This window comes from Natator depressus, chromosome 5 (genome assembly GCF_965152275.1).
Source record: "Natator depressus isolate rNatDep1 chromosome 5, rNatDep2.hap1, whole genome shotgun sequence".
Taxonomy (NCBI): domain Eukaryota; kingdom Metazoa; phylum Chordata; order Testudines; family Cheloniidae; genus Natator; species Natator depressus.
Window position 1 is genome coordinate 1,558,320 of NC_134238.1, and position 12,035 is coordinate 1,570,354.

The 12,035-nt window shown below is 62.6% G+C and overlaps 1 protein-coding gene across 1 annotated transcript in view; it reads right to left on the reverse strand.

The window, feature by feature from the left end:
- The window catches only part of LOC141987915 (receptor-type tyrosine-protein phosphatase epsilon-like), a 45,936-nt gene extending 34,142 nt beyond the window's left edge, over nucleotides 1-11,794 (reverse strand). Inside the window, exons 1-7 of the mRNA XM_074953751.1 lie at nucleotides 11,351-11,794; nucleotides 7,701-7,889; nucleotides 6,779-6,994; nucleotides 4,774-5,079; nucleotides 3,974-4,071; nucleotides 1,516-1,708; nucleotides 951-1,062 (exon numbers count right to left, since the gene is read on the reverse strand). Of these exons, the coding sequence (XP_074809852.1) occupies nucleotides 951-1,062; nucleotides 1,516-1,708; nucleotides 3,974-4,071; nucleotides 4,774-5,079; nucleotides 6,779-6,994; nucleotides 7,701-7,761 (986 nt within the window). The 5' untranslated portion in view covers nucleotides 7,762-7,889; nucleotides 11,351-11,794. The remainder of the gene's footprint in view (nucleotides 1-950; nucleotides 1,063-1,515; nucleotides 1,709-3,973; nucleotides 4,072-4,773; nucleotides 5,080-6,778; nucleotides 6,995-7,700; nucleotides 7,890-11,350) is intronic.
- Between the last annotated feature and the right edge of the window lie 241 nt (nucleotides 11,795-12,035).

The window sequence follows — 12,035 nt, forward strand, 5'->3', positions numbered from 1 at the left end:
CCCAGAGGAGGAGGGGCTGGAGGGAGTTTCAGTTTGGGGCTGGCTGGGACATGGAGTGAAGTGCAGAGGTGGTTGTCTGGCTCACTGCCCCCCAGAATGGACCCAGCTGAGGGGTCCGGTTCTCTGCACCTACAAGCTCTGTGTTAGACCATGTTCCTGTCGTCTAATAAACCTCTGTTTTACTGGCTGGCTGAGAGTCACATCTGACTGCAGAGTTGGGGGGCAGGACCCTCTGGCTTCCCCAGGAGCCCGTCTGGGCGGACTCGCTGTGGGAAGCGCAGGGAGGGGCAGAGGAGGCTGAATGCTCCGAGGTCAGACCCAGGAAGGTGGAAGCCGTGTGAGCTGCGTGTCCTGCAGACAGGCTGCTCCCCGAGAGGAGACTTCCCCAGAGTCCTGCCTGGCTTCGTAGGGAGCAGTTCCAGAGCATCGCCCGGGGATGCCATGACAAGGGGTGACAGGGGAAACGCAGGGTGATTGTCAGAGAAAATTCCTGCCGCAGGCTGGTCCAGGTTGGGGAACCGTCTGGGAATGGGGGAGCCCATCGCTGGGTGTTTACACCAGACTGGACAAAGCCGTGGAGAACAAACCTCCCCAGCCCATCCCCCTACTGCTAGTCACCCCACCCACGGGGGTTGGTCTGAGGTTTAGGTGAAAGCTCCTTGGGGAAGGGGCCTGGGCGTCCCGTTCCCTCTACGAAGTGCCCAGCACCCCTTTCGGCGCTATACGACACACACATACTAATAATGACCAGCAACACCTCCGGACACCGTCCAGCCACGTGGCCACAGCCAGGCGCTGCTGGCGCCCAGGCCGGGGTGGTCTAAGCGCACCCCTGGGCGTGGTGACGTGCTGTGTGTGGCTGAGGCCTCTGGCTGCGAAGACCTCTCGCTGATTCCAGGGGTGGGTTTGCTGCGGGTAGGAGCAATACTCCCTGCCTGAGCTGCGTGTACCTGATGGGTCCATGGAGCCCAGGGAGGGGCTGCAGCGGGAGCAGAGCCGTCCCGCTCGACGGGGAGATGCTGTAGACGCTCAGGGCGGTGACGCTGGGGGGGATGGCCGGCTCTGCAGGGATTAACCGACAGGCAAAGCGTCAGCGGGCAGCATTGCATGCTGTCTGGGGAGACAGGAAGGGCCCATCTGACAGCCAGAAGCACAGAACTGCCCTGGAGTCAACGCCGGGTCTCAGTCTGCACCGACCCATTTTGGGGGTGCTGCCAGGCATGGCTCAGGAACACTGACAGGCTGTCTGGGCATAAACACCCCTGCTCCTGCCCATGCTGTGCCTGCCCTGGGGGTAAGGGAGTGCCCAGCATGGAGGGGTGCACCATGCGGGCCCAGCCTGTAACGCCGCACCCTGCTCAGCTGGGCACGCTGGGCCTGTGCTCTCCCTGGGACACAGCGCCACGGGAAAGGAGAGGGGCCGGGAGCCACGCCAGAGAGCTCAGGGAGTTGCTTTTGGTCTGTGCCCTGGTCCTCGGCCCCCTCAGACTCATCCTAGAGCAGGGAGGCCCCTACCAGAGATGTTGGTTTCAAAGTCCCAGCGCGACTCCTGCCCAAGGCCGGCAGCCGTCAGGCCCTGGATTGTCACCGTGTAGTTGGTCCCGTGTCTCCAGGGGTGCAGCAGGTACTTGGTGACCGACTGATTCACTCGCAGCTTCTCGACCTCGAGGAAACTGCTGTTGTACTCTCTCCTGGCCGTGATGTTCAGCTAGAGAAAGGAACGCGGCTCTGGAGAGGAGCGGTTCTGACCCCCAGCCCCACCTGACAATGGGCACAAGCCCCACGCTGCAGGGAATTGTCTGAGCAGGGACTTCACCTGTGCCAGCAGGGACTTCACCCTCCTTCTCTCCCTCCCCCCCCAGCACGGCAGAGCTGCCCAGCAACACCGGGAGTTTCTTCTTCCTCTGCGGCAGCCAGCACGGCCACCTGGGCAGCAAGACGGGCATTGCTCAGGTAGGGCGAATGCCCAGGGCCCCTCCCCCTCACAGGGGTCCCCCATTTGTCAGTGTCCCCCAAGGAAGTGCTGGGGCATGGAGCTGCATGCTGTGCCAGGCAGGGGACGGGCGAGAGCCCGCAGCACAGGGGCACGGAGCTGCATGTTGCACTCGCAGGATCTGGGTCAGAGCCCGCAGCACAGGGGCACGCAGCAAGATGTATGCAATGCTGGAGACAGGAGGGATTGGGTAGTTTTAAACTCCCAACTGGCCATAAAGGGGGAAAGCTCAGGGAGGGCCATGGAGCAGCTGGAGAGTGGGGCGAGGTGCCCCTCGCTCTGGGGCAGGGCTCGGCGCTGCGGGAAGGGCAGCAGAGATGGATAACGACACCTGGACGATGCCCCCTGAATCTCCCTCCCTCTCTCGCTGTCCCTGCCCACTCAGACCGTGCCCCGGGCTGAGACGAGTTACATCCGAGAGTGCTGAAGGAATTGGCGGCTGTGATTGCAGAGCCCTTGGCCATTATCTTTGAAAACTCGTGGCGAACGGGGGAAGTCCCGGATGACTGGAAAAAGGCTAATGTAGTGCCAATCTTTAAAAAAGGGAAGAAGGAGGATCCTGGGAACTACAGGCCAGTCAGCCTCACCTCAGTCCCTGGAAAAATCATGGAGCAGGTCCTCAAAGAATCAATCCTGAAGCACTTACATGAGAGGAAGGTGATCAGGAACAGTCAGCATGGATTCACCAAGGGAAGGTCATGCCTGACTAATCTAATCGCCTTTTATGATGAGATTACTGGTTCTGTGGATGAAGGGAAAGCAGTGGATGTATTGTTTCTTGACTTTAGCAAAGCTTTTGACACGGTCTCCCACAGTATTCTTGTCAGCAAGTTAAGGAAGTATGGGCTAGATGAATGCACTATAAGGTGGGTAGAAAGCTGGCTAGATTGTCGGGCTCAACGGGTAGTGATCAATGGCTCCATGTCTAGTTGGCAGCCGGTGTCAAGTGGAGTGCCCCAGGGGTCGGTCCTGGGGCCGGTTTTGTTCAATATCTTCATAAATGATCTGGAGGATGGTGTGGATTGCACTCTCAGCAAATTTGCAGATGATACTAAACTGGGAGGAGTGGTAGATACGCTGGAGGGGAGGGATAGGATACAGAAGGACCTAGACAAATTGGAGGATTGGGCCAAAAGAAATCTGATGAGGTTCAATAAGGATAAGTGCAGGGTCCTGCACTTAGGATGGAAGAATCCAATGCACCGCTACAGACTAGGGACCGAATGGCTAGGCAGCAGTTCTGCGGAAAAGGACCTAGGGGTGACAGTGGACGAGAAGCTGGATATGAGTCAACAGTGTGCCCTTGTTGCCAAGAAGGCCAATGGCATTTTGGGATGTATAAGTAGGGGCATAGCGAGCAGATCGAGGGACGTGATCGTTCCCCTCTATTCGACACTGGTGAGGCCTCATCTGGAGTACTGTGTCCAGTTTTGGGCCCCCCACTACAAGAAGGATGTGGATAAATTGGAGAGAGTCCAGCGAAGGGCAACAAAAATGATTAGGGGTCTAGAGCACATGACTTATGACGAGAGGCTGAGGGAGCTGGGATTGTTTAGTCTGCAGAAGGGAAGAATGAGGGGGGATTTGATAGCTGCTTTCAACTACCTGAAAGGGGGTTCCAAAGAGGATGGCTCTAGACTGTTCTCAATGGTAGCAGATGACAGAACGAGGAGTAATGGTCTGAAGTTGCAATGGGGGAGGTTTAGATTGGATATTAGGAAAAACTTTTTCACTAAGAGGGTGGTGAAACACTGGAATGCGTTACCTAGGGAGGTGGTAGAATCTCCTTCCTTAGAGGTTTTTAAGGTCAGGCTTGACAAAGCCCTGGCTGGGATGATTTAACTGGGAATTGGTCCTGCTTTGAGCAGGGGGTTGGACTAGATGACCTTCTGGGGTCCCTTCCAACCCTGATATTCTATGATTCTATGATTCTATGAGACACCCTCCAGAGGCATCCCAGCGAGTCGCTTGCCCCGCTACCTGGTACCCGACGATCGCCCCTTTGCAGGGCGGCAGCTGCTTCCACCTGAAGGTTTTGGTGCTGGGATCCAGCGGCTCAATCTCGGGTTGGTCTGGGGCTGAAAGCGAAGGAATCCCAGGTCACTGACCGGGCCCAAGGATGAGGCACCGTGTGCAGAGCACTGTGGGGTCGGGGGGCTCCCGGCACAGGGATCACCGTTCTGGGTGGTCCCTGCTGCAGGAGGGTGAGGGCCAGGCCCTGCCACCTCTCCTGGGCAATGCTGGCTGGCTGGGCATGAGGAGCTGGCAGCGTCCTACAGCTCCTCCCTGACAGCCCCTGGCAGCAGAGACACAGAGCTCCTGCCCCTGCTCTGGCTGCACGAGGGGCTCAGACACCACAGTGAGGGGCGTGGTACCGGGACTGGACTGGATGGACGGATTGCTGGGAAGGCGGGCAAGCTGGGCTAAGGCAGCTAGTGGCTCCTCTCCCAACCGTCCCACTCCTGGGCCTTCAGAGCCCCGAACACACCATGGGATCCCCCCGCACCGAGCCTCAGGTTCCAGGCTCACCCCACAGGGCTGTCCTGGGGAGATGGGGAGGGAGATGCGGTTGGGGGACTCTGTTTGCTGTAATGAGCCCCACACCCCTTTCTCCTGAGCCCCCCCTTCAACCTCCAGGCAGGGCCCCGATCACCAGCTAAGCCTGCTCAGTTGCTCGGACAGGCGGGTTGAGTTGCAGAGCGACAGGGGCCCGTCTGCCCCCATACTCAGCAGCGAGCCCAGGATTCACAGCCACGGGGTGACTCCCCCACCTCCCCTACCTGTTTCACTCGTGTGGACCCGCTGGCTATAAAGGACGGTCGATGGGTAGCCCCCAGAGATGGTGACTCTGTAGGAGGTGAAGGGGTGCAGGGAGCTGCACCTTACTGTTCCTTCCAGTCCCTGTAATGGCTGCTCGCTGGTGGTGTGCTGTGGTCTCCGGCAGGGGCCTGACAGGGGTCCAACCAGCCAGCATTGGGCCCGTATCTTCCAGCTGCCCTGGCAGGATTCGGGGGGTTCACAAGTCCAGTGCAGTTTGATGGTGACGGGTGAAATCTCCAGGGCCCCTGGGATGATCCGGGGGATCACTAGAGAATAAGCACCGGCATGAGGGTTACTTTCCTGCCCCTTCCGCACGCACAGAGCTCTGCAAAGGCATTCCAGTCAAATAGCCCCTGCTCCCCACCCCCAGCGGGGTGAAAGGCCAAACCCACCAACGTCTGAGCTCCTCGGGTGGAAGGCACCACAGAGGACACAGGATTACCATCAGTATCGCCTAACTGAGCCCCGGGGGGGGTCTGATCCAAGCCTGATTTCCTTTTCTCCCAGGCAACCTCACCCCCTTTGCAAACACCCCCGGTGCTCCCGTCGGAACCTCCATCGCTCGGCAGCCAAGCAGGACACAGCCCGTTGTGGGAGCGGGAGTCTGGAGCTCCCTGCCCCAGGGCACATGCAGGCTGCAGTGAGGCAGGGACGCAGCCCATGGAGACTACAGGCCTTGCGCCAGGCGGTCCCGAGCGGCAGCAGAATGCATGCTGGGATTGTCAGACCTGCTGACCGGACACGCAAAGTCCAGTTACTGCGGGTGGGGGCGGCAGGGAGGTGCTGAGTCACCACCCGCGCCAGCCCCTCCTCAGCCGGGGCTGCCTCCTACCTGCGTCGGGCGCTGCAGCTCCCAGCGGTGGCTCCGCAGGCGAGTCCCTCCCCACTCGGGCAGGGGAGACAGGGGAATAGCAGCGAGCGAACGGGGGCTGGGTCATGGGGGGAAGGGGCAGAGCGGGGGTGGTTCCAGCACTCCTGCTGGAGTGTGCGGTTTTTAAATATTACCCGAGAGGCCACTCACAGTGGCTTGAGGGGCTGTTGAAAACAGGGGGTGCTGCTGGGATCCCAGGGCGCGGCTCCCTGTCAGAGGGGCCGGACATGCCCTGGGGCAGGGCTGGTCTATGGCCCAGGCACTGCAGGCGCGTGCCTAAGGCCCTGTCACGGATGACAACAATCCCAACGCTCGTTAAAACACTGCTTCCAGCCCGGTGGGCTGCAAAGAAGAACTTGAAAAGTGCCCTGAGTGTGAGTGATGCGGTGATGTCTGCCTGAGTCTGCAGACAGCCTTGATCTGGGGGGACTGTAGCTGGGCGCACTGGGTGGAACGAGGAGAGCTTAGACTAAACAGCAGGAGAAATGTTTGGGAGCAGACCTGCCCCTCCTGCTCCAGGGCGTGAGCCAACCTCTGACTGGGGGGTGGGGACTCTCCCTGGGGCAGGTGACCCCATCGCTCCCTCCTGGGGGGTTCCTATGTCTCTGTCTGAAGCCGCTAGTTTGGACCCAGGATCCGGGGCTCGATGGAGCACAGCTCCGGTCCAGCCTGGCACTGCCAGTTTCTGTGACAGATGTCCTGACAGGGACACCCCCGCCCCCCAGGAGTGGCATCCTCTCTGGGGGTGTGGAGGAAGCAGTTAACACTGGGCCGCTCAGAACACTGGGGAACTCCCTGCTGGGAACAATCCTGCCCTGGCCGGGGGATGGGCTGGCTGGGCCCAAGGGGGCTTTGCTGGCTTCAGGTGCTACAAGTCTTTAAAAAATACCCTTAAAGCCCCCCCCACCCCTCCCCCAATGTGCCTTGGCCTCGTGGGCTCCTCTCGCAGGCACTGACCCCTGACCTCAGGCCTTCCCCGCTCCCCTGCTCTGTGTGCGCCCGGACGGGTCTCAGTTACCCCACGCCCCAGCTGGGTTTCCAGCCGCGCGAGCAGGGAGCTGGCCAGGGCCGAGAGCCGCTGTGTCCTCACTTACCCGCACAGGTAACGTTCCCTGTGTTAGGGCGCCATGTGCCCCGGTCCCACCTAGCCCAGTAACCCCGGGTCTGACCCCGTCTCACACATATGATCACAGAGGGCGAAGGCTGGGACCCCCCAGGGCAGCTCAGCGTCGTCTCTTCATTCTGGCCATAAAACGGCCGGTCTGGCACAAACCGGAGTCTGGGGTCCCACTGGGGCCGGGGGCATTTCTCTGCCAGAGGAAAGGGGTGTGGTGTTAGTGAGGGCTGGGGCAGCCCGGCTGGGAGATGTCTGACGCTGGGGGATAATCACCCCGGGACGGGCTGGCGCCCCCTCGCCTGGGCCATTTAGAAGGAGGGCCGGAGCACGAGGCCTGGCCTGTGGAGCCCTGCGGGGGTGGGGGTCTAACCGGGCTTTCCCGGCTCTCACTGGTCCGACCCATGGGCTTACTTGCCCCCTCTGTGGGCCAGGGCTGTGAACGAACGAATTCAGCCGCTTCTGGAAGCACCAGGGGTCTGAACACAGTGGAAGAGCCCGGCAGGGACGGGGGCTGCCCCAGGCAGCTCATGGTGGGGGCGGTGAGGGCACGATTCAGCCACAAGGCTCCTTTGGGAAGGTTTATGTCCTTGGGGCATCGCCCTCTGCCCAGCCTGGGGCTTCTCCTGCCTCAGGCACACGCCCCCCGCAGGGCGCGACCAGGGCCCGAGGGGTCAGGCAGGGCAAACGCCCACCCCGATGGTTGGGGTCCTGAGATGGGAACTGGCCCCTGGGTGCCGCTCTCCTGACAGCGGGGTAATGTCACGAGAGCAGAGACCTCCACCCCATCCAGCTCTCTGAGCTCCATGGGCCTCGCACCTGCGCAGAGCCTCGCAGGGGACCTCAGGTCCTGGGTTCGAATCCCCCCAGCCCATCCTGCAGCCCGTCTGTGCAGAACTCACCCACACAGCTCACATGGCTCGTGTCCCACTCCACGCGCCCAGCCGTCTCCGTACACCGCATCCAAGCCGGGGGCCCCTCGTACTGCTCCGGGCGACAGGTCACCCAAACCCTCTCGCCAACAACAAACTCTGTCCGTGCGGAGGCAGCAGAGACCGACGGGGGCCAGTTTCCTGCCGTCGTACAAAACCCTGGAGGGAAAGAAATGTCCAGTGTCCGCAAATCCCAACCTCATGACGACTGCGTCCTCCCCTCCCAGCAGAGCGACCCGGACTGCGCCCCACCCTGGGAGGGGGGCACCCAGTGATGATACCGCTCCCGCCCCATAATGTTGTGAGAGGGGCTGTCAGCCCATCTGCCCAGGCTGGGCCCCACCCCCGTCACCTGAGGGATGCTGACACCTGTTGGCCGGTGCCCCATATCCCACCACGTCTCCTCCCCCCGTTAGCCAATGTCCCTCCCCCACACCCCAGACCACGAACACCCCCAATACGCCCCAATACGCCCGTCTGGGTCCCCGCGCTGCACACATCACTATGGCCACTGAGCTCCTGCCCCAGTGTCCCCATAGCAGCTTAGTGTCTCCTGAGCCACCTCCCTGCCCCTGGCACCCAGCCCCGGCACACCGGCCTGGGCAAGATCTGCTCCCTCAGAGGCAAATGCCACCTCTGTCCCCCAGACAGATCCCAGCCCCCCGAGCGCCCATCCCCACAGCCCTCTGCCCGCTCCTGGGAGCTGCTCCCCGAGGACCCTCCCCCTTGAGCAGCCCCTCACTCGGGCCGGGGAGCTGGGGTCACGGTCACACCAGGGCTGAATTCAGATTCTCCACTCTCTGAACCCTGCCCCGGAGCATCTCGGCCTCGTCTCCCACGTCCCTCCGGGCCCAGCCTCTTGGTGCTTTACCGCTGCCTCCTTTGCCCGAGCCTGCCATGCTCTCACCTGGGCCCACAGAGCCCGGCTGGGTCTGGACCCTCTCCCTCCTCCCTCCTCCGCCAGTGACCCCGGATCCTGCGCCCACACCCCGCTGGGTCTGGGCCCTCCCCTCCCTCCCTCCTCCGCCAGTGACCCCGGATCCTGCGCTCACACCCCGCTGGGTCTGGACCCTCTCCCTCCTCCCTCCTCCGCCAGTGACCCCGGATCCTGTGCCCACACCCCGCTGGGTCTGGGCCCTCCCCTCCCTCCCTCCTCCGCCAGTGACCCCGGATCCTGCGCTCACACCCGCTGGGTCTGGCCGCTCTCCCTCCTCCCTCCTCCGCCAGTGACCCCAGATCCTGCGCTCACACCCCGCTGGGTCTGGGCCCTCCTCACCTCCCTCCTCTGCCAGTGACCCCAGATCCTGCGCTCACACCCCGCTGGGTCTGGGCCCTCCCCTCCCTCCCTCCTCCGCCAGTGACCCCGGATCCTGCGCTCACACCCCGCTGGGTCTGGGCCCTCCCCTCCCTCCCTCCTCCGCCAGTGACCCCAGATCCTGCGCTCACACCCTGCTGGGTCTGGGCCCTCTCCCTCCTCCCTCCTCCGCCAGTGACCCCGTATCCTGCGCCCACACCCCGCTGGGTCTGGCCGCTCTCCCTCCTCCCTCCTCCACCAGTGACTCCGGATCCTGCGCTCACACCCCCCTGGGTCTGGGCTCTCTCCCTCCTCCCTCCTCCGCCAGTGACCCCGGATCCTGCGCTCACACCCCGCTGGGTCTGGGCCCTCTCCCTCCTCCCTCTTCCGCCAGTGACCCCGGATCCTGCGCCCACACCCCGCTGGGTCTGGCCGCTCTCCCTCCTCCCTCCTCCGCCAGTGACCCCGGATCCTGCACCCACACCCCGCTGGGTCTGGGCCCTCTCCCTCCTCCCTCCTCCGCCAGTGACCCCGGATCCTGCGCTCACACCCCTCTGGGTCTGGGCCCTCCCCTCCCTCCCTCCTCCGCCACTGACCCCAGATCCTGCGCTCACACCCCGCTGGGTCTGGGCCCTCTCCCTCCTCCCTCCTCCGCCAGTGACCCCGGATCCTGCGCTCACACCCCGCTGGGTCTGGGCCCTCTCCCTCCTCCCTCCTCCGCCAGTGACCCCGGATCCTGCGCTCCCACCCCGCTGGGTCTGGACCCTCACCCTCCTCCCTCCTCCGCCAGTGACCCCGGATCCTGCGCTCCCACCCCGCTGGGTCTGGGCTCTCTCCCTCCTCCCTCCTCCGCCAGTGACCCCGGATCCTGCGCTCACACCCCGCTGGGTCTGGGCTCTCTCCCTCCTCCCTCCTCCGCCAGTGACCCCGGATCCTGCGCTCACACCCCCCTGGGTCTGGGCTCTCTCCCTCCTCCCTCCTCCGCCAGTGACCCCGGATCCTGCGCTCACACCCCGCTGGGTCTGGTCTCTCTCCCTCCTCCCTCCTCCGCCAGTGACCCCGGATCCTGCACCCACACCCCGCTGGGTCTGGGCCCTCTCCCTCCTCCCTCCTCCGCCAGTGACTCCGGATCCTGCGCTCACACCCCACTGGGTCTGGGCCCTCTCCCTCCTCCCTCCTCCACCAGTGACCCCGGATCCTGCGCTCACACCCCGCTGGGTCTGGCCGCTCTCCCTCCTCCCTCCTCCGCCAGTGACCCCGGATCCTGCGCCCACACCCCGCTGGGTCTGGGCCCTCCCCTCCCTCCCTCCTCCGCCAGTGACCCCGGATCCTGCGCTCACACCTCACTGGGTCTGGCCCGTGGTTTACACCGCAGGGGGTGTTCGCGGAGGGAGCCTCATATCAGGCTGCCAGGTCCAGAGACAAGGGGTCACCTGTCACTAGGTGTGATGAAGCAGGACTCTCCTTAATGTTTCCTCTGAATAGTGTGGGGGTGCCTCAGTTTCCCGTAGGCAGTTCTTAAGTATCTAGTGGGTGGGGTAAGGGTGTATGATCGTTGCAGAGCCCTAGAGGGCAGGTGTGTGCAGGGGTCTGGACACAGAGAATGGCCGACACCCTGTTTCCTGGCAACTGATGGCCTGGGCCCTTCCCCCCTGCAAGGTGAGAGCTAAAGGGCTGGAGAACAAAGGAATCAGGTGACCTCCTGGCCCGGGAAAGGAACAAAGCCCAGAGGAGGAGGGGCTGGAGAGAGTCAGTTTGGGGATGGCTGGGGACATGGAGTGAAGTGCAGACGTGGTTGTCTGACTCACTGCCCCCCAAAATGGACCCGGCTGAGGGGTCCTGTTCTCTGCACCTACAAGCTCTGTTTTAGACCATGTTCCTGTCGTCTAATAAACCCTCTGTTTTACTGGCTGGCTGAGAGTCCCGTCTGACTGCGGAGTTGGGGTGCAGGACCCTCTGGCTTCCCCAGGAGCCCGCCTGAGCGGACTCGTTGTGGGAAGCGCACGGAGGGGCAGAGGAGGCTGAATGCTCCGAGGTCAGACCCAGGAAGGTGGAGCCGTGTGAGCTGTGTGTCCTGCAGACAGGCTGCTCCCCGAGAGGAGACTTCCCCAGAGTCCTGCCTGGCTTTGTAGGGAGCAGTTCCAGAGCATCGCCCGGGGACTCCGTGACACTAGGACACAGGCTGAGACGCCAACATGGACGCCAGGGGCTAGTGCCGGGAGAGCGGCAGGGGGGCGCGAAGGCCGGTCACTCGGGAGCTGTGAGGTGCTAGAGGGTGGGACGCCGGAGCCCTGTGATCGCGGTGACTCCAGGGGCTCACACTCACCAGTGCAGGTGGCAGTCCCATTCCAGACACTCTGGTTTTTCCATCTAGTGCATCTGATCACAGGCAGTGAGGGCCGGTACCCCGCAGGGCAGCTCCATTTCACCGAGTCCCCTTGGCTGTAAAACTGCTGCTCAAGTGCGAACTGGACCCTGGTGTCCCAGGTTGCTGGAGCTTTACACTTTTCTGTTCACAGGAGTAAGACGATGGGGGTGAGGGATCTGAGACACGGTTTGAACAGAGGTCTCTTGGGGCACCTTGGCTGAGCCATGTGCGCTGTTACCACACCACAGGCTGCCAGCTGTCACGTCCGCAGGGCTCGGGGCCCTGGGCTGGGCTGGCTGGTCTCCGACAGATTTCACACCCATGGGCTGTTATTATCCTGACTAGTGCATTCATCACCCACCCCAGGATTCAACGCCCCGCGCTCGGCTGGGGAACTCAGTGTGTGGGGGAGGCTGGCGGGCTCCCGCTGTGTCGTCGTCAGCCCTGAGACACAACTTCCCTGCTTGGCAGAGAGAATACTTCATGGCCTGGCTGTGCATTAACTTTGCATGTGGATCCAGCTCATGATCTAACCTCACACTGGAGGTCCGGGGGGCGGAGGACTGGGAGGAAGGAAGGGAGTTAGACAAATAATAACCGAGTTAATATTTCTCTCATTCTGTACTCTGTTTGCAGTGCTGCT